This window comes from Dipodomys spectabilis, unplaced genomic scaffold (genome assembly GCF_019054845.1).
Source record: "Dipodomys spectabilis isolate Male_0828 unplaced genomic scaffold, ASM1905484v1 ptg000094l, whole genome shotgun sequence".
Taxonomy (NCBI): domain Eukaryota; kingdom Metazoa; phylum Chordata; class Mammalia; order Rodentia; family Heteromyidae; genus Dipodomys; species Dipodomys spectabilis.
In genome coordinates this window covers 205,434-228,573 of record NW_024870771.1, presented here as the reverse complement: position 1 = coordinate 228,573, position 23,140 = coordinate 205,434, and the positions used below count along the sequence as shown (strand labels likewise).

General features: G+C 35.8%; 1 protein-coding gene across 1 annotated transcript in view; it reads right to left on the bottom strand.

Moving 5' to 3' along the window:
- Positions 1-23,140, bottom strand: part of Naalad2 (N-acetylated alpha-linked acidic dipeptidase 2) — a 43,924-nt gene that overhangs the window by 6,605 nt on the left and 14,179 nt on the right. The window contains exons 8-18 of the mRNA XM_042685272.1: positions 20,746-20,839; positions 19,330-19,428; positions 15,806-15,891; positions 15,447-15,566; positions 15,260-15,342; positions 12,086-12,149; positions 10,624-10,691; positions 10,107-10,198; positions 5,930-6,020; positions 2,762-3,026; positions 350-431 (exon numbers count right to left, since the gene is read on the bottom strand). Coding sequence (XP_042541206.1) covers positions 350-431; positions 2,762-3,026; positions 5,930-6,020; positions 10,107-10,198; positions 10,624-10,691; positions 12,086-12,149; positions 15,260-15,342; positions 15,447-15,566; positions 15,806-15,891; positions 19,330-19,428; positions 20,746-20,839 — 1,144 coding nt within the window. The remainder of the gene's footprint in view (positions 1-349; positions 432-2,761; positions 3,027-5,929; positions 6,021-10,106; positions 10,199-10,623; positions 10,692-12,085; positions 12,150-15,259; positions 15,343-15,446; positions 15,567-15,805; positions 15,892-19,329; positions 19,429-20,745; positions 20,840-23,140) is intronic.

Genomic DNA, 23,140 nt, shown 5'->3' with positions numbered 1-23,140 from the left:
TTGCCAGTTGTGGACTGAATTCTCATCATGTAAACTCAAGACATGCTTCTGGCCCTTGTCCTGGAAGATCCAGGTTTCAGCCTACCATGATTAGCAGTGCTCCCACACTGGAAGTCCAGCATGAATCATCTTCAGGTCTTGTTAAAAAAGAAGAATTTTAATTTGATATGCTGTGAGTGTGGTCTGATTTCTTCCTTTCTAACAAGCTCTAAGGTGATTGATGGCAGTGATAATGGAGCTGGTTTGTTGGCCATGATTTGAATAGCACTGATGTAGAGTTGAATGCTTGTATGAATGAAAACAGTTCAATCTTTTCAGCAAATAGCTGAAATAGGCATTTAAAACTTACTTATCAAAGTCAACTTGCTGAAGTCTTCTATGGAAATCTGAAGCAGCCTCTGAGAAGTTTCTCACAGCAGAAAATAAAGGATCTTTTTAAAAGGAAAATAAATTAGTAAGCACGAGTAATTATAATTTCAGAGGTTCATATTCCAGTTCATTCCAGGCTGATGTACTGGAACCATTTTCTATCGAGCCTTCTTGGAGAGTCATGAAACTTACTAGAAATTATTTTAAATATGGTATGAAAATTAAAAATGGTTTAATTGGTTCCTAAGGAATTACCCTTCAAAAGCCTATTACATAAATCATTCTTTGACCTACACTTTATCAAAACCTATTATTCATTTGATATACATTCATTGGGACAATTACCATAGTGAAACACCAGGCACATCTGAAATGAGAGAGAACTCCTGTAATTATGACAGACTTAAAACAGTATCACTCCTTACTTTCAAAAAGTACATTTAAGTTCTTTCGTAAAAGGCAACCTGTGATAAACTTATATACCCAGACTCTTGAAAAGGGGATCAGGTTTGGTATGGCCAAACTTGGTTAGCTCACCAAATTCCTAAGGAAAGTGACAACAGTTTTTTTTAAATAACACATTGTCTTCTAAGTAAGACTTAACATGTTATTTATTTAGGATTTCATCAATTCTATGATGTAAGCAAAATAGGAAATACAATATTTACTGATAAAGCATTCACACATCTAGAAGGTGGTACCATCCATATATAGACACTGATCTTACATTTTCTTTCATTAAACTCTACTTGGTTTTCAATTATGTTCAAATTAAATAATCTAGTAGGAGAGAAGATGGGAGCTAAGAGAACAGTTCTGAAGAATAAATTTTAAGTTCTAAATACAGAAGTCAAGATGAGAACTGAAATGTGCCCCTAGGGTGTAGTAACAGTGACAACATTTTCAGTAGTGTACAGTAGGTATCATGGTGAATTAGCCAATAGAAGGCAAAGAACTAGAGACAAATGTAGATTATGTATTCCTCCACTCACCATGCCTTATCCTTCATGAAAACACTTTCTAGGAATTGTTGCCTGGCACTAGATGTAGAATTTTTATTTGTAGGAAATAAGGCAAATCAAGAGGAGACATACTGTTGTTTAGACAGAAAAAACATGAGAACCTTTCACCTGATATAGCCACCAGTGGAAGTGAAGAAAATGGCATAAACAGATAACATGAGGTCCCCAAGAAAGTAAGTGGTTGGAGAACTTAACCTGGTACAAAGAGGGCCTTTCCATTGAGCTTATTAGTATCTGTCTCTTGTTTGGACCCTAACTTACATCAAATAGGGAAAATTCACCAGAGGGCACTCAGGAGTCTCAGGGGGGTTACTAGATGCTACACAGTTATAGGACCATGTGTCTCTTTTCTGTAGGCTCTTTTGGTTAATATACGTTTCTCAGGAATAAATAGCACTTAGTACATAGCACTAGCAAAAGGCAATACTTACTAAGCACTAACATTGAGCTCAATATTTGCTGAGTACCAGGTACCACTGCTACTACGTAGTATGTAACATTTTTCACAACATTTTCTGAAAAATGTGATATTCTTTTTTTAATTCACCTATGAGAAAAGTGCTGCTTAGAGAAGTTAACTTTACAAAGGTCACAGAGATGAGAGGGTAGAGCGAGTATCTGAGTCATGGAACTGCTTCTAGACCCAATGCTGAACACTACTATACAACATATTTTGTCCACACTGGATAGTACAAGTATCTGAATTAGAGTGTGGACTAGAGTGGCCAGTTACAAAAGGAAAGCCTGCTTATACCTATGTAAAAATCCTTCATATAAGCTAATGGATAATAATATAGGCAATAGAACTGAGGGCTTTCTCTATTTTTCAATCTTTTCATAATATTGTTGCATTTTCCACATTTTATTCCTGTAGGAGAAAAAAGATACTTTTTTGAGACAGTGTCTCACTATGTAACTGTAATATAGACTTGCTTCAAACTTGAACTACATTTTCTGGCTCTCAAGTGCTGTGACTCAGTGTGAACCAATGCACTCAAGCTAAAACATATTTCATTTATTTTTATTTTTATTTTTTTTATTTTTGCTTATGTGGTGCTGAGGAATCGAACCCAGGGCCTCTGGCATGCAAGGCAAGCGCTCTACCACTGAGCCAACTTCCCAGCCCCTAAAACATATTTCAATAATACAGAACAGAACTTATTCAGCACTATCTCAATCACAATGGATTCATCTTAGTCATATTAGATTAAATCAGATTCCTAAATAGGTGTTGATGCAAAGCTTTTGTCTGGAAGTTAGAGAGAGTAGGAGACACAAGGGTAGTTCTAGAATGAACCAATATACACTGATCATGATAGCAGATAATAGCTTCAAGTTCTAACTTAAAGACTACATACAAAGTATCTTACCAAATGATACTCCATTTGCTGTCAGTTGTTCTCCATGTTTCTTGGATAAGTTGAAGATACTTTCTGCGTAAGTTTTCAAAGAGTTTGCATAGTCTTGAATATTGAAAGGAATGATTGTCGAGTCAGCAAGTTCATAAACTAGTGCTCCGCGTAATTGAGCCACAGAAAGCTGTTTTTTAAATGTAGGATCATAAAAATTCTCCACTAGTTCAAAAGTCTCATAAATCGTGTGGTACATTGGGTAGTTGCTATATTTATCTGTTTTCTAAAATGGGGAGTGGAACAAGAATAAATAAGCATTAAATGTTCAAGTTACAACATAAATGTAACCACAGAAATGACTATAGGAAAAATAAATACAGTATCCCGAGTTTCATCATCATAAAGCAAAAATAAAACAGAATTGAAATAAAGCACTACACTCAAATTGTTCATTGATTTAATTTATTTTTTTTGGTCGGTCGTGGGACTTGAACTCTGAGCCTGGAAGTGTCTCTGCACTCTTCAGCTTAAGGCAAGCACTCTACCACTTGAGCCACAGCACCACTTCCAGTTTTCTAGTGATTAATTGGAGATAAGACTCTCACGGACTTTTCTGCCTGGGCTGGATTTGAACAGTGATCCTCAGATCTTATTCTCCTCTGTAGCTAGGATTACAGGCATGAGCCACCGGTGCCGGCTGATTTAAAATTTTATATTTGTTCATTTCACAACTTATGTAAACTTCATTCCAAATACATGCATTCCTGATAACTAAAATTAAGGAATATATACTCAAACTGAATTTGTGAAGTTCAAGATTATCTTTGGATTGAGGATGAAAAGTTTTTGGCAGCTAACTATATATAGAGCAAAAAGTTGATATATTTAAAGCCTTCCCTCTCTTCTTAAGGAGTCTTCAACCAAGTGCATTTAACCACGATTACACAACTAAGAGCTTACTACTTACTAAGAGCTTATTACATTATTACATCATTACATACAGATATCCTGTAAGAATTTCCTGAGTTCTTGGGGGTTCCTAACTTAACTTTAGCTTTTACCATCTACTACCTTATTGCCATGTACTACCTTGTGAGCTCGCTATCACTTTGCTTTTGGTATTACTTTTTCAAACATTTTTATTGGAAAAAATTCTGTACAGAGGGATTACAGTTACATGAGTAAAGTAATGAGTACATTTCCTATCGAGCATTGTTACTCCCTCCTTTGTTTTTTAAATTCTTGTATCAATCTTTCTCCCATCTAACTATGTGCCTTAGTCTTAGGCACATTGAGAGGAACTTAGGAAATAGATAATTAAAAAAATTAATGACAATATAAAAGTGGAAAACATGGTAAAAATATGGGAGAGCTATGAGAAATGACTTTTTCTATATTTAACTTTTGGAGAGAAATGCTTCAAGCAAAGAGGATCAAGGCTCTGTAGCATTGTAAACAGATATACCACTGAAACTCACCATTAGCTATGATAGTTATTTCAGTGGCACAAAATGTATTATAATTAATTTTGCACTTATGATTTTATACTATGCTTTCTCTTACATTGCTTTATACTATATATTTAGTTTGTATAACATTTTGATAATTTTTCAATTTTCAATAAAATTTTATATACTTTATGGTGTTAATAAGATAAACTTTATGCATATATTTTATGCATTCATAGCAGAGAAGAACTCATTATGATATCTGTAGAATATGCACTTTGTAAGATTTTTTTCAAATTATTGCAAATCATCAAAACAATCTGCATATAAGTGGAACTGTTCAGTTCAAACCCATGGTGTTGAAGGGCCAATGGTATTTTTTAATTTTTTTTGCCGGTCCTGGGGCTTGGGCACTGTCCCTGAGCCTCTTTGTGCTCAAGGCTAACACTCTACCACTTGAGCCACAGCATCACTTCCAGCGTTTTCCAAGTAATGTATTAAAGATAAGAGTCTCACCGACTATGACTATTTAAATGAACAAGATCTTGGTGTATTGCACTTTTGAGTTGAAAATTAATTAAAGCTGTGAAAAAAAACCCAATGTCTATTACTGTAATCTTCAATTTGACTTCTGATATAATTGATAACTTAGATAAGCCAACCTGCTGTTTCTTGGCTGTGACCCAGTGGCTGTGTATCATCAAGATTCTCAAGTAACAATGGTAATGGAGTATCCAGTGCAGAACAGAAGCATTAAAATGATGAGAAAATTGATTTCTCTACTCAAGGGACATTGGCTGGTATTATGCAGCAATGTGGCCATGGTAGCAGAGAATCTTAGGTTAGCAGACTCCCAAACAGAACACGTCCTCTAGCTGCACTTTTCCTCCTGAAAAGTATATCAGAACCTAGAAGACCAGCTAGGAAGTGAGATTTCCAATAGGGGATGAGAATTGCTTAGCACTGGGCTGGGAAGATGGCTCAGTGGTAGAACATTTGTCTTGCATGCATGAGGCCCTGGGTTCAATTCCTCAGCATCACATAAGCAGAAAAAGCCGGAAGTGGCACTTTGGCTCAAGTGGTAGAGCGCTAGCCTTGAGCTGAAGAGCTAAAGAGCTGAGGGACAGCACCCAGTCTCAGAGTTCAGGTCCATGACAAAAAAAAAAAAAAGAATTGCTTAGCACTGATAATCAGTTAGAGATCTGGCATTTCTATGTTAATAGCAGTAGGATTGAAATATATCCAAAATAACTCTATTCTTTAGTCTGTCTATGAAGGAGCGACAGGCAGTCTATCTCTATTTCTGCAACTCCTCTCAGGTCAATGTCTTACTGGTGCCAGATGTAACAATTTAGTGACAGAGTTCCTCATTCACAGAATACTAATGATTAGTCGAGTCTGGATCTGGGATGTCCTTAGAGGCTCACATGTTGATAGAACCTTTATGAACCAGGCCTTGTGAGAAGTCTCCTGTTACTGAGGCATGACCTTAAAGGGGTTGGACAATCTAGTCCTTTGTCTCCTTTTTGTTTCCCATCTGCTTCTTTACCACATGGTAAGTCTATTTATCATAGGCTTAAAAGCAATAAGGACAATTGACTCTGATCTGAAACCTCTGAAACTGTAAGTCAAAACAACTTTCTCTCTTTATGATTTGTTTACCTTAGGTTTTTCAATACAGTAAAAAAATTTGACTTAAATATATATTACATATTCAAAAGGATAAAATTTGCCTTACCCTATTTTTAGTATAACGTGCTCTGCCTGAAGCAATTCCAAGTCTTTGAAAATAAGCTTCAAAATCACTTCCAGATCCAAGCTTATTGATTCTAAATGTAGAGTATAGATAAATAAATATAGGCTCATGTACAAGAAAATAAACAATACAAATTTAAATTGACAGGAAATTGACTAGAGCAGGGAATTGCACAGAACATAAAAGAATCATAAAAAGCTGGCCAATTTTCAAGATAATTTCCTATCATTTGCTGGAAGATTGTTGCAACAAATCACAGATCTGCACTGAGTACAACTAGAGTTGAATATTTTTACAAAACATGCATCATAATAAGGAAGCTGTCTTCAGAAGTTTCACCATCTATGGTACTTGCTTAGAGGGGAAACCAATGAAGCCACAGTCTCTATAAAAAAGAGAACTAGAGATATGCATGGGAGGGGAAACAGTGAAGCTATAGTCTATAGAAGAACTAGAGCCATGTACTAGGCTGAAACCTAGAGGTTCCAGGTTATAAGCTAACCCAGGAAAAACAAACAAACAAAACAAAAAAATCTCAAATCATAAAACAGTCTATTAATTTCCAATTATCCAGCAAGAAGTCCAGGCTGGAGGTATGGATCAAGCACGAGAGCATCATACATGACTCAGAAAACTGAGGGAGAGTACTAGGCCCTGAGTTCAAGTTCTGGCATGAACACACACACACACACACACACACACACACACACACACTACAGTGTAATAAGAAAGCTGCCACAGAAAATGTATATTTAATATCATGAAAAGACACATTCCCAGTGGTAGAGTGCTTGCCTAGCATGTATGAAGCTCTGGGTTTGATTCTGGAGTACCAGAGAAAGAGCCAGAAGTAGCACTGTGGATCAAGTGAAGAGTACTAGCCTTAAGCAAATGGAGCTCAGGGACAGTGCCCAAGCTCTGAAGTCAAGCCCTAAGTCCAGCAAAAACAAAAACAAAAATGATGATAAGGACTCAAAAGGTTTTTCTTTCTTGCTATTGTTTCTAACATATTTATAAGATGATTTCTTTGTTGCTTTGTATGTCACTCCCCCATGGTATAACCCCTGTTTTCACTGTATTTGATGTTGGTATAATTTGTGGAGGGGAAGGAAAAAAAAACAAATCATTTAAATAGGGATACAGGCGGACCCATTGCAATGATGAGATGTACAAGACATTATGTCGAGAAACGAACTTTACAACTTTGGCACGGGGTGGGGGAAGATAGGAAGGGATGGGAAGGGGAAACAAAGGAGAAGGCAACAATGCTTGATAAGAAATGTACTCATGACCTTGCTCATGTAATTGTAACTCCTCTGTATGGTATTTTCACAATAAAAAAAACCTTATTAATTAAAAAAATCATGAAAATAAGTGTGCCTTGTTTCATTTCAGCAGTAAGATGTGAGAATGTTGAAAGAGGTAGGTGACATTGATCAAGATATATTGTATTCATAAATTGTTTTGTTAAATGATAAACCTTTGTAAAACTTCTTAAAGAAAATTAAAAAAAAATCACTTAAGCCAGGCACTGGTGGCTCATGTCTGTAATCCTAGTCATGCTGGAGGCTGAGATCTGAAGATCTCAGTTTGAAGCCCAACCCAGGCAGAAAAGGCCATGAGACTCATATCTCCAATTAACCACCTAAAAACAGGAAGTGGAGCTGTGGTTCCACTTTTTTTGCTTGAGCAAAAAAGCTCAAGGAAAGTGCCTAGACTCTGAATACAAACCCCATGATCAACAAATAAATAAAATAACAAAAATAAAAAATAGTCTGTGATATTTTTGCCTTTAAAAATCAAATCATTGTCTATTCATATATACACATTTACATATAAATATACACATATAATAGAAGACATGGAAAAAATCTGTTGTGATAATAAAGGTCAGTAAGCAGAATATACAATTACATATACATTGAGAATATAACTATAAGCTGGGTACTAGGGGGGTGGTCACACCTGTAAACCTAGCTTCTTTTGAGGCTGAGATTTGAGGACTGTGGTTTGAAGCCAACCCAGCCAGGAAAGTCCTGGAGACTCTTATCTCCAATTATCCACCAAAAACCTGGGGTGGTACTATGGCTCAAGTGAAACAGAAAAGCTAAGAGACAGCACCCAGACCTAGAACCAGCACAATAAAAAAAGAAAATTAAAACTGGGCGCTGGTGACTCACACTTGTAATCCTAGCTACCCAGGAGGCTGAGATCTGAGGATCCTGGTTCATAGCTAGACCAGGCACAAAAGTTCATGAGACTCATCTCCAATAAAACCATTTAGAAAACTGGAAGTGGCATAGTGGCTCAAGTGGTAGAGCACTATCCTTGAGCCGAAGAGCTGAGGGACAATGCTTAGGCCCAGAGTTCAAGCCCCATGGTGTAAGGTCCTCTCCTGGATGGCGAGCAGACTCCACCCTCCTCCCAGCAAAGTCTCCACCCAGTACCTGCATTACCTAGGCAACTGGCACACCTGGAAGAGGTCATATCTGCATCTGCTGAGGTCACATCTGAATTTGATGTGGCCACACCTTTCTCTGCCCATACCCTAGATAAGGCCTAGCCCCAGGCCCAGATTTTCTCTCTCTCTCTCTCTCTCTCACTCTCTCTCTGCTCTTGTCTAGCTCTTCTCAAGCTCTTTTCTCTCTCTTTCCTCTCTCTCTTTCCTAGGCCTTTCCCAGCCCCATGGAGTGCCAACCTTGCCTGGTCCCAGCAGGTCTACTGAATAAACCTACCCCTTACCTGAATACCACGTTCGTGGTGCAGTTCTTACTCGGCCTACCTCTTTTAAAAACCTAACATAAATGGTGCCATGACTCAGATTCGAACCGAGGTGCTGTTCTTACTCGGCTTCCTCTTTTTAAAAACCTAACACATGACCGGCAAACAAAAAAAGAAAATTAAAAAGGAAAAGAACTTAAATGTAAATTCCCAAGCTATTAGACTGTTCAATGTGTTTTTGAGATTGTATTTTTATGTTTTGGTGGTAACTGACAATTGCAGTCAGAACCACTAGCCCTCTGAATGTTTTTTTACATGTCTTTTTGACTATTTTTGTTAGATTATGAAACTTTTTTGTTCTGATCCTGGGACTTGAACTCAGGGCCTGGACACTATACTTGAGCTATTTTACTTAAGGCTGGTACTTGAGCTACAGCTGGTACCTGAGCTACAGCTACACTTTCAGCTTATTTGATACTTAATTGGAGATAGCTTCAGCCTGCCATCTTCAGGTTACAGATCCTACTCAGATCCTGAGTAGTTAGGGTTACAAGTGTGAGTCCCCAGTACCAAGCAGATTATAAAGTTTTATAATAGAAAGTACTTGAAATTTCACAATATTCATTTGGGATATGGGTGATGACATAAAGCTGGTATTAGAAACAGTTCTATCAAGTGCGAGGCTGTGGCTCAGTGAGAGAGCCCACCTAGAGTGGACAACAAAAATTTTTAAAAGCTAAAAAAAAATTTTAAAAAGCTGCTCTGGTCTACAAGAGAAGAGCTAAAAATAAAGAGCTATAAGATCTAAATACATTACTTGTAAGCACACATTTTGGTTGTCAATTCTCCTTAAATTTAGAAATAATCCATCATTTAGTTTTCCTTTATCACTGTTGTTTGTGCCTATGTTGTTTTTTAATGCATCTGTTATTTATCTGCAGGAACTTTTGGGTAAGAATGCTAAATAATGGCTAATGAAGTTACAAAAATCATTTTGACTAAAATGTGCAAATATAGATCTTCCTGTGTTCATTTGAAGGTTAAAGTTTGGCTGTGTTAATGGATTAGTAAAACAATGGCTGGACAGAACATTCCTTTTTTTTTTTTTTTTTTTTGGTCAGTTGTGGGGCTTCAACTTGACTCTTTAGCTCAAGGCGAGTGCTCTACCACTTGAGCCACAGTGCCACTTCCAGTTTTCTGATGGTTAATTGGAGATAAGAGTTTCACAGACTTTCCTGCCCAGCTGGCTTTGAACCACTATCCTCAGATGTCAGCCTCCTGAACGGCTAGGATTACAGGCATGAGCCACCAGTGCCTGGCTAAGAATAGAACATTCTTTTATTAACTTTATCCACATTATTAATGGCAACGCATTCATTGGAGAATGGTATGTTTGAAGAAACAGGCAAAGGAGAATTCATAACTGAATTTGTGTTACCTAGGAAGATCTTTATTCTCAGGCGACGGGTCTTTTTCCAGCCAGCTTTCATACAGTGATTTACTCTCAAAACCATCATCAGGGCTAGAAATCTAAGAAGATAAATCACATACTGGAGATTAGAGAAAGAGGCAAAAAAAATCATGCCAACATAAAACCACATCCTACTGGGCATCAACTTTTGCTATCTAAATAAATATGTATATATCATTATCATTTGTAGAAAAATATCTTCTTGCAAATGCCAAGGAAAAAGTCATGTCCAAATTCTTGTTCTTTTATGGTGGTGCCTGTGGGTAATTTTGCCAAGTACCTAGGATGTAATTTCCTGCTTATTTTGATAAACTTTTCTAGAGATTTTTCAAATTTTTCACAGACATCATCCTTTTCATGTTGCCACCTGAGTTTTACTTTTGTTGAGTCAGCAGTGCACTGATATCAGTTGAAAAATAAATGCTACTAATTGCTACTCATAGTACTTTCATCAGAAAACAGGCAGACAGGTCTCTTTCTATACCTCTTTTGTCAATTTATATACCAATTGGTAAAGAAGAGGTGTACAGTCAATTCGGATTGTGTAATTGCCTGAAAAATAGATAAAACACAAAAAATATTATTACTTAGAAATGAAATACCATTTACATTTAATTCTAAAACTTCTTTTTGGAACAAGGGCTAGGCTTATAGCCCAACCTGACCAGAAAACTCACTATATCATTCAGACTGGTCTCAAACTCTTGATCCTCCTGCTTCCACTCCCAGCATGCTAGAATCATGTTACCACACTCTAATATCTTATAATTTTAATCAAGATATAACAGTATTTAAACAAATTAAAGATACAATTCCCATAATGGGAACTCAAGAGTGAAAGAAATTACAGAATGTGTTCTGAAATGAAGATGGGATAGGTGGGTTTAACAGTTGAGGCAGCTGTGAAACCACCATCCTGGGCAAGCATCTTTCAGGAAGACAATGGTGAAAGAATGTGGTGAGAGCACAGAATTAATTCTTCATTTTTCCATTGAATGCAATGATGTGTACCAAAACATTAGACAAGAGTACAAAGTTCTGACATTCATCTAGAAGCAATAAAAATGCAATGGAAGTCTGGAGGCAAATACCATGAAGCAAAAGCCATATGCCCATGGCTCATCCCTTTTCAATCCAACTATTGAGTTCCAGTTCAAAGCCAGCCCAAGTAGAAAAGTCTGTGAGATGACATGTCTAATTACCCAGCAAAAAGCTGAGCTAGAGTTAGTGTTCAAGAGTTACAAAACCACCATGAGCAATCCAACCAAATGAGAGACATTTGGCCCTGAGTTAAAAACATGATACTGACACAAAAACAAAAACAAATCAAGAAGTTAGTAGCTTGTGCTTACTTCAAACTCACCCAATACACATAGAAAATACTATTTCATCAAGGATATGTTTCTGCATGGGATAGTATGTGCAATTTTTTAGACAGATTCCTTTTTTGTGTGTGTCAGTTGTGGGGCCTGAACTCTGGGCCTGGGCACTGTCTCCCAGCTCTTCAGCTCAAGGCTAGCACTCTACTACTTAAACCACAGTGCCATGTCTGGCTTTTTCTGCTTATGGTGAACCCAGGCCCTCCTGCATGCAAGGCAAGTACTCTACCACTGAGCCACCTAGACCAGATTGCTTTTTTGACAGGAAAAATGTAGTTAATGCTATAATTTTAAGGGGTAATTCAAGCTAAACAAAATGTAAATATACTAAAGAAATTAGAGATAATAGCTTAGTTGTAAATGGTTGTGATTGATACAAATTATATTTCCCTATCATAAACTTGTAAATGAAATCATTAGTGAGGAATCTCATAAGATAAAATAAGCATATGAGATAGCTGACTAATGAGAATTTATAACATTCAAATGCAATATACTCTTTAATTAACATAAAATAGTTGAAATAAATTTTTTGCACATTTTATTTCAGTTTCAAATAAAATTTACCTTCTATAGATGAATCTGAATTGATATATGCAATGGTTCTCTCCTGGAGTATTTTCACATTCTCCTGTAGTTGAAGCAAAGTTGTGACCTAATTTACAACATTTACTTTGGTGAAAATATAAACACAATAAGCAAAATAGCATGGTGGAAGAATGGTTTCCACATGCTTTACAAACTAATCCAAATTCTGACCATACCTCCTGAGAAATGAGGGTAAATAAATGATTGATAAAACTAGTAAGAGTCAAATTAGACAGAAGAATATTATGAGGTAGTAGCTTCTGTTTGTAGTATCATCAAAGAGACTCAAAAAAAGCATTTTTTCAAATGTGTCTTCATGATTCCCTGAATCAGAATACGCCAGGGAGAGGTTTCAACATTTGGTGCCTGGTTCCAGATCTAATGAGAACTGCTCAAAGGCAGGCCTGAAATCTGTGTTTTCTAACAGACAGCCCCAATGATCAATTCTTACAGACACCAAATTCTAAAGTCCACTATGAGCGGACACCTAGAAAAAAGTTCTTATTCATAGTGAAAAATAGAAAAGTGTCCAAATTTATGAAAACAAATGGGTACTGAACAAATTTTTACAAAGGCGAGCAGAGCAGAGGGAAAGAAGGAGGGACATTTTAGCACAAAACCAAGACTATCAAACCCATACAAATACACACATCCAAGAAAGCATCATGTAGAGACAGGCATGTGCTGATAGCCCTTCACAACCCTCTCTCTCTCTCTGTTTCCCTCGTTGTGTCTCATTACCTGTGAGAACTTGTTATAATAGAAACATCACAAAGCTTGTGTGTTTATGGTACAATAAAATCCATCATCTTGTTGTACTAGCTTGAACCACAAACTTGATTACAGTTGTCCCTCGCTACATCGTGTTCATTCCTTGCGGCTTCACTGTATCGCGGGGTACTAAAAGAAATAGTAAATAGCGCTCCCTCACTATTCCAGAGACCCGTGGGAATCTGTGGAACAGCCATCAGTGAGCCACGAGATAGAGAGGGGCGACTGCCTACCGCCGCTACTCGGCGGGTTTTCACCTTTCACAGGGTCTCTGGGAGGTAACTCCAGCGATGGTCAGTGTACAGCAGAGAAAGAGCTTCCTTAACAATTGTAGTATAAAGATGATCCTCTATGTGTATACATAGAAGTTAAAGATGCTGCTGAATATGATACAGAATCTAGTAGAAAACTGAAGAGTGCTGAAATTTTCTTTTAATCCGTATGTGCATATAATTAATACAAAATCAATTACAAAATTAATACAAAGCACATTTATTGTTTTAAATCTTTGTTCTTTTTTTTGTTCTTTTGTCGGTCATGGGGCTTGAACTCTGGGCCTGGGTGCTTCCCTCAGCTCTTCATCTCAAGGCTAGCACTCTACAACTTGAGCCACAGCACCACTTCCAGTTTTCTGGTGATTTTACTGGCAATGAAGAGTCTCCTGGACTTTCCTGCCTGGGGCTGGCTTTGAATCTCAGCCTCCTGAGTAGCTAGGATTACAGGCGTGAGCCACCATCATCCATCTAAATCTTTGTTCTTTATTTGGGCTTCTAAAATAGACACACATATTTATATATGCATGTATCATAGAAATATTTCTCATAATTAATGACCTTAATGAAGGATACTTGATTGATTTAACTTAACCACTTTGTTTCAAATTCCTACTGTAAAAAATAAAAATTGCTATGTAAATATAATCAACAAAGGAAAAGTGACATTAGACAAATAATTGCATATGACTTTACTCTGATGTTTATATGATTCACATACCCCTTACTATTTTTATATGCCAAAGGGAGGACATTATTTTGAAGTACTTACAATGTCAAGCTGTATGTACTATGCTTTATAACACTTCCATGGAATCTGGACGCCTAATAATGGATAAATGGTGGAGCAAAAGCAAGTACCAATGTACACAAACATGTGTGAGCTTAACTTAAATACATATAAAGTTACAAATTACTTAATAAAGAGGTTTGGGGAGGAGGATGAAAGAAAAGGGCCAAGGAGACACAATGAAAGAATTAAGAGCAAGTGAAAGTGAACATCATTATTTGAAGGACAATTTTTAAAAAAATCTTGTAAAATTATAACCTAGGTTATTAGCTGGCATTGGTGGTTCACGCATGTGATCCTAGCTACTCAGGAGGCTAAAATCTGAATATTTTGGTTCAAACCCAGCTAGGACAGGAAAGGCCATGAGACTCTTATCTTGAATTAACCACCAGAAAACCAGAAGTAGTACTGTGCTTCAGAATGGTAAGAGTGTTAGTTTTGAATGAAAAAGGTCAGGGACAGTGCTCAGGCTTTTAGTTCTAGCCCCATGATTGAGAAAAATAAAATAAAATAAAATAAATAACAACAACACAGTAGGTTACTTTATTAAGTAATTCAATCTACAAATTTATCATTTGTGAAAGGTAAAAACAGCTTTTGAGCTGGGTGCTTAAAGCTCATGCCTGTAATCCTAGTTACTCAGGAGGCTGAGATCTGAGGATCAAGGTTTGAAGCTAGCTTGAACAGGAAAGTATGTGAGCCTCTTATTGCCAATTAACCAGCAAAAATGCCAGAAGTAGAGCTGTGGCTCAAGAAGTAGAGCACTAGCCTTAAGCAAAAAAATGAAAATTCTCAGAGATAGAGCTCAGGCCCTGAGTTAAAGCTCCAGTACTGGCATACACTCACACAAACACACATACAAACAATAGCCTGCTATTGATTATCTTCTGAGTTTAATTTTCACAAAATATATAAAAGAAATGTTGACAATGAATATATGTGTAGCCTGACCATTTGGTTTTGTGAAAGTAGCATAAAAGGAAAAACAAACTCTATTTCTTAAATTTCCTTGAGTCATTTGCCAAATTAAAAGCATGTTAAGCAATAGAATCTGTAATCATCCTTATATCTGCACATCTATGAAGATATATGCAAACATATAATGTAATATAAAATTATATATGTATACATATTATATATCTATATATTATATATGCATATTTTATATGCATAATTTCTGGAGCAATAAGGAATATATGTATTATAAGTATTGCTAGATAGATCTATGTAGGTATGTAGGGAGGTAGATAGATAAATATCTCTCGTTGACAAAATATAATTAACAAGATAAATAATAAGGCCCTTCCCTGTCTTAATTACCTCAGCCCATTCTGTGGAACCGAGTAACCCAAATTCTTCAGCATCCCAGCTGGCAAAAATGATAGTTCTCCTAGGTCTCCAGCCTGTAATAATTGTTAATATACATGATTAGGGACACCCATCGAAAAATAGAGGAGTATTAAATAAGTCATATTCTGTCAGTACCTACCAAATAAATATTACTTACCTGCCTGTAGCAATTTTCCAAAGCTCTGAGCAATTTCCTGCAGTACTGCAGTTCCAGTGGTGGGGTCAATCCCTCCAAATACCCAGGAGTCCCGGTGACCTCCCAGAATAACATACCTGTCTGGATAAGGACATGAATATTTGTAATTCATATATTTAATTTAAATATTCCCAGCATACAATTCTGCCTAGAGAATAACACTGCAATGGCAAATCTTTTACAGCTGTAGATTTCCCTTCTTCCCCACAAATTTATTTTATGTCAATCATTAAAGTGTAATTTGTTTCCTGAAATTAATATTTTCTCATCCTTACTCTTTGTCAAAAGAAAATGTATTTGAAAAAAATCAATTAACTGACCAGGTTCCAAAGATCCTCTAATTGTTCCAATCACATTGTAAATCCTTGTAATTTTATTGGTATTGTGAACATGCATTCGAACTTTCCTAGAATTTCAGAAGAAATGAATGATTTCATACATGGCATTATATTTACAATTTTCTTCCCATGTTTTGTTAGGAAAATACTCAGACCTACAGAAAGTTGTACCTTCAGAGTGTTGATTCACACATGTCTGCATATAAAATCATCTGTTTATACTGTTGAACCACTTACAAGGAAGATGAGGGCATAATGACAATTTGCTTCTTATACCTAAGCATTTACCTTAAAGTGAAAACTTTAAAACTATTTTTTAATATTCTGCTCTTCTCATTAATGTATTGATGATATTTATGTATAATTCTAAATATCGTATTAAAGGTCTTAGGTATTGATTTTTAAACTTTAAATATATAGCCTACCTAATTACAAGGAAGACAGTCTCTTCATTCAGTAAAAGACCTCATCTACGACAGTGGTCCTTTGAAATGATAAAGGAGCTGAGAAGTTCCTATTGCCTATAATCAAGATGCCATCCTGTCATCTCACAATTATTCATGCCTTTTTGGTGATACTAATGAGTAAACCTGTTGCAGTCATTCATTTAAAAGTGTCACACACAGACACACACACACACACACAATCAAAAGCAAATTGAGGTTTAGATCTGAGGATCATGGTTCAATGCCAGTCTAAGCAGAAAGTCTATGAGATTCATCTCTAATTAACTAGCAAAAAGCTGCAAGTGAAGGTATAGCTCAAGTGGTAGAACCCAGCCTTGAACAAAAAGCCAAGGGAGAGCACAAGGCCCTGTGCTCAAGAGCACATACTGTTCTCCATCAAAATTAAGTGTAGCAATGATGTTATGTAGAATACATTATATTGTACTTTTCATTGTTGGTTTAGATAAAAAAATTATACTGCTATTTACTTTTAAAGTCCATTCTAAGACATTATACCATGTTATGACAATGGTAGTCCCATACATCTTGTCTTTATGAGAGCTGTTGATTGTGTTAACATTCAGGAAGTGAACAGCACTGTGTCATTTGTGTAAGTACTTTCTAGCATTCAAACAAGGATGAAATCACCTAATGACACATTGCTCATCTTTGTATGAAGTAAACGCATGGCTGACTGTGTTAGCAATTCTTGCTGCTCAGTAACATTAAGAAACACAACAATAACAACAAAAACCCAGCCTATGTGCTTAATGTAAGAATAATGATAAACTCTACAGTTAAGTGATAATTAGGGAAACTGTGCTCAAATACAATGCATATGTCCATAATGGACATTTTCCAGGCTGGAATTGTTGATTCTGATCTGGACATTGATTAAATTAATCATTTATGAATGGAATTAACCAAGTTAGAAAACACAAAGGAAAATAAAATCAAGCTTATCTAAACAGAAAAATAACTTGTCACAAGGTCACATGTATTTTATGACTCCAGGGTAATGGGGAAATATTTAGCCACTTTTTCATAAGAGAATAAAACAAGCCTTTGTTTACTGTGGGGAGAGAGGGATCTAGTTATTTTCATTTATGTTTGTTTTGAATGGAATAACCAACAGGTTTGTAGAGCCTATATAATGTTAAGTGTAACTCCCTTCCTCCTAAAGCACATTCTGTTTCTCAGTACATAAACAACCTTGTGATAGTGAACTGAAAACACCTTTAAGAGGAGAGTAATCAATGCATGAGTTCTTTCCATTTTAGGGCAAGAAGAAAGGAAGGGTGGGAGAATTAAATCATACTGTTCAATGTTTATAGGTGAAGATGGAACTAGGGAAATTGAGGGGTTCAGTGGGGTTGGGAGAGATAGGGAGAATAATGAAAAGGGTGACACTGATTAAAATGATCATACTCACAAAGTGGCATGTTGAATTAAAACTCCTGTGCAATTATTTTAACATAATTTTTAAAAGTACACTATTTACTCTTGTTACTGAGAGAAAAAATAACAGAGAGTTTGGCATGCAGCTTAATGGTGGAACATGTGTGTTTATTAACAGGAGCAAGGCTGTAGGATTAATCTCAGTACAAAAATAGTAACAGTAGTAGTAGTAGCAGTAGTAGTTAGTAGTAGTGCAGAAATGTTGTTAAACTCTTAAATGGAAACCTCAACTTTGCTGACACTGTATGCCTAACTTTATTTTTTCTCTTCTTTTTTTATTTTTTATTTGCCAGTCCTGGGACTTGAACCCAGGGTCTGGGAACTGTCCCTGAGCTTCTTTTGCTCAAGGCTAGTACTCTACCACTTTGAGCTACAGTGCCACTTCCAGCTTTTTCTGAGTATGTTGTACAGAGGAACCGAACCTAGGGCTTCATGCATGGTAGGTAAGGATTCTACTAAGCCATAGTCCCAGACCTTATTTTTTCTTTATTAATGTGTTTACTTAAGTTTCTACTCTGCTTAGTACAGATTAAGTTATTCTTTGTTGGTAGCAATAATATACTTAGACATGCAGCTTTATATCTTGTCATTTGTAGTCTCTAAATGGAACAATATATTATCAACATCCATGTGAGGTAAGATATAAGACAATTTTTTTTGATTATTGTTGACTGATTTGTACTCACATGGAAGAAGAACAGGTTTTTGATATCTAGACCTGGGATTTCTTATGTTTCTGTGTGTCCTCTATAATTGACATTATAGAACAAAGTTCATGCTTTTTCTGTGCTTGTATGATTCTACTCATAATTCAAAACAGTCTTTATGTTTACTTTTGGTGGCACTGAGGCTTGAACTCAGAGCCTTGTGCTAACTTGGATGGCTTGCTCATTTGGACTCTACCACTTGAGCTACAACACCAGCCCAGCTTTACGCTGATTATTTTGAAGAGAGACTTTTCAATTTATATGCCTCTTCAGACTGGCCTCTAACCATGAGCTTTTAGATTTAGCCTCTTGATTAGCTAATATTAGAGGAATAAGTCACCAGTTCCTAGAAGCTTTTGTTTATCATAATGAGTTCCTACTTTAAAAGGGTATAAATAAATTAGATAATGGAGTTCCCAACTCTAAGAATCAATGGGTCAATAAGTTATGGAAAATAATTGGCTAAAATTATTTTAATAAAAAGCTGTTTTTATTCTGACCTATCAATGTTAACATCCCACCTGCCACATCAGCATTTCAGACTTCTCAAAATTCTGTCTAATCGATGCTATTCCCCTGCTAGCTACAAGCTGATCCATGAGTTGTCTTCACCAATGGAAAACTTTTACTCTTTCTATACAACTGTGTTCACTCCTGTACTGCTGTAATAAGTTAAAAACAATAATAAGTATAACGATAGGTCTAATGAGTATTTATAGCTAAGTATTTTACTTGTTTTAACTAATTAATGCTTAGAGGACACCGTCAATAACTATTAGTTCCTTTTTCTCTTCCTCTTCACCCCTCCCTCCTTTAATTTAACTTGCTGCTTCACTCATAATGCGTTTTGAAAGTTAGTAGTAAAACAACAGGATATTACAAATCACAAAATTACCTGGAAGTGTCACTGCCTGTAAAGCCAGGCCCAATTTTGTAAACAACATTAAGAGCTCCCTTCCAGCTCTCATCTGGTGAGGCAGGTCCACCCAAGTGGCTTTCAAGAGAAAATAAAAGAAAAATACTGAGCTTGAGTTTCTAAGAAGAAATCATGAAGTTGAAGGTGATATAACACCTTGCTCTGTATGGGCTAAGTCTTTATTGAACAAGTTGTCAAAAATCCCTGCCCTTGTGATGCCCATATTCTAGCAAGAGTCATAAATGAGATAAATACATCACACAATGTGCAGCTGATATGAACTAAAAAGAAAAATGAAAACAATGAGGCAGATGGAAAGTCACAGCTTCCTTGCCTCAGACCTTAGTTATTTATGTGGAGAAAATATCTACAATATAGAACTGACTGTGTTAAGAAGAAATTAATTTGTAAAGATAGCACCGATTACATAGGGATGTCCATCAAGAAATTATTATATTGTTCTGGTGCAGATATTATTATTATTATTGTTGTTATTATTATTAGGTCAGTCATGGGGCTTGAACTCTGGGCTTGGGCGCTGTCCCTGTGCTCTTCAGTTCAAGGCGAGTGTTCTACCGCTTGATCCACAGCGCCATTTCCGTTTTCTAGTAGTTTATTGGAGATTGGAGTCTCATGGACTTTCCTGCCCGGCTGGCTATGAACCGCAATCCTCAGATCTCAGCCTCCTGAGTAGCTAGGATTACAGGCGTGAGCTACCGGAGCCTGGCTTGGTGCAGATATTATTTAAAATGGAAGATGGGAGATAGATTAAGGCATATCAACAATAGCAGCCAAGATGAATTAATTTCCCACAATCTAGATACTATGATTATATAATAACTCATCAGGAAGAAATACTGACACCTCCATATTATAGATAAAATAAGCCAGAGGCTGATTCAGTAATGGTTTAAAATCACCAATTTGGTAAATGGTAGGTAAGATCATATTTTTACATTACAAACTAAGTACAGATATCTAATGGGTAGTCAAAGAATTCCAAAAACTTGAAAAACTCAAATGAATATTTAATTTTTTATCTTTTCAGTTTGCATTTGAGAAATTCATTTGCAGCAAAGATAGCAGTGTTTTATTGGTGTTTCTTAGTCACTAAACTAACTTCTCTTATAGAACAAAAACTATGTTCTATTGTACTTACTTCACGACTTATTTTGATATGAGAACTTCTTTTTTTTTTTTTTTTGGTTGGTTATGGGGCTTGAACTCTGGGCCTTAGCACTGTCCCTCAGCTCTTCAGCTCAAGGCGAGTGCTCTACCACTTAAGCTACAGCACCACTTCTAATATGAGAACTTATTTTTACTGAAGTGTCTAATACTGGTTTTAGATATCTTAAGGCAAGATATCTTACTATCATACCAACTAAAAAGGTGTACCGTAGCAATATTTCTGCATCAGCATATCCAATAGGATGTACGGGTATTTTGGGGATTCCCACTCCATCTTCAACATTAAGTCTGAAAGTGTAGTCTGTAAAAATCAAATGCATAAATTAAAACAATTTAAGAATCTGAAGAAGGGATTTAAGAATTTAAGAATCTGAAGGAATTTCTTGAATTATTATTACATATTTGCTGTGCATTTGAGTGCATCAACACTTTTTTATTTTACTTTTATTGTCAAGGTGATATACAGGGGTTATAGTTACATAACTAAGGCAGTGATTACATTTCTTGTCTAATTTGTTACTCCCTCTCATTTTTCTCCTTCTTTCCCTCCTCCCAAACCCCATCAAAATTTTAAGTTCCCCAAAAGTCAAAAATTGTTTTACCCAATATGATTCTTTAGTTCAATAATAATTTTTTTTTGTCACCTTTCAACAATATCAGTTACGGAGATTATAGAGTCTCAAATTTGTTTTTATATGCACATAATTCTCCTATATTTTATTTTCTCAAGATATAAGTATGATTCACTGAAAAGGTATTCTAATATTCAGAAGGCACTAAGATACCTTGGAATAAGTATACTTTGTCAAAACTTTGAAAAGGCAATTTTGCGTACTCCAAACATCCAAAGAACATACAGTACTATTCATCCACACCAGTCCTGGGAATTTATACTATAGAAATTTTCATATAAGACTTTCATATATACATATATGGAGACACAAATGTTCACAATGGAATTATTTTAGTGCTGAACAATTTTTTGTATATATTTTTATTGTAAAAATACTGTATAGAGGGGTTACAGTTACATGAGTAAGATAATGAGTACATTTCGAGCATTGTTACCTCCTCCTTTTTTTTTTTTTTTTTTGTTTTGGGTCCGGTCGTGGGGCCTGAACTCTGGGCCTGGGCGCTGTCCCTTGGCTTTTCAGCTCAATGCTAGCACTCTACCACTTGAGCCACAGAGCCACTTCCGGCTTTTTTTTTTCTTATGTGGTGCTGAGGAATCGAACCCAAGGCCTCATGCATGCAAGGCAAGCACTCTACCACTGAGCCACCTTCCCAGCTAATCCTCCTTTGTTTTTCGCTATCATCCCTTGCCTCCCTAACTTCACAACTTCTCCCTTCCCGCCTCGAAAGTGTAAAGTTCGTTTTCAACATAGTATATTGTATATCTCAATGTCACAATGGGTTAACCTGTATCCTTATTTCAGCATTTTGTTATTTTCCTTCCCTTTCCCACATTAGAAAATGTATATACAAGATGCAGAGCATCAGAATCAGAGGTCATACCATGGGGGAGGAACATACAAAAGAAACAAAAAAAAAAATCACATGGTACATTAACATAGTGATTAGCAAATTTAAGGCAAGCTCCTATCAGCAAACCAAATGGTTGGAAAAATGCATCTCAATTTTTAAAATTAGAAACAAATGGAAAAAATCAAATGGAATTTGGGAAACCTTGATAATTTCAATAAAACAGTAATGCAATACTCTTTTCAAAGGAAGGTTGAAAAATATTGCCTGTCTTCAAATTTTACTGGGACTTTGAGTTCAGCCAGACTAAAGAAAAAGCAGCAGGTTTTACATTCATGTCTGAAACAATTTTTAAGATGATGAAAGTGTTCTATCATTAAGATTTTTTTTCCTATTAAGTATCTTCATAATTGTTAAAACAAAAAGTAAGACAATATAGAAGAAAACTACTACATGTAAAACTAAAATAACACTATCCACTAATTTGATTCAATGAACATTTATAATACTAACAATAGAGTATATATTATTTTCAAATATATATGGAATATGTGTTAGACTATATTCTAAGCCATATAATGTATTCAACAAATGTAAAAAAAATCATACAAAGTATATTCTCTGATCACTGTGGAAATAAATTAGAAGTCAATATGAGGAAAATACCTAGAAATATTCAATGTTTGAAAACCCAAATTACACATTTGTAAATAAACACAGGGCCAAAGTATAAAAGAGAAATGATAGAGTATTTGAAATTGAATAGAAATAAAAACACAACATACCAAATACTGCAAGATGCAACTCAAGTACCATTCAGGAGGCAAATTACCAAACAAAACATTTATCTTAGAAAAAAAGAAAGACTACCAATATCAAAACTGATTTTACCTAAGATAACAAGAAAGGGACAATAAATAAGGGCTAAAATATGCACAGGAAAAGAGCAAAAGCAAAAGCAAAAACAAAAATCTAAGGAATATAAAAGAAACAAAAATAACTGACTAAAATTGGAATCCCAAAGCTAGATCTTTAAGAAGATCAATAAAACTGAAAAACCTTTAAAAAGATTGGCAAAGGACAAACAAGGAAGAAACTGAATATAGGTAATATAGGAGCA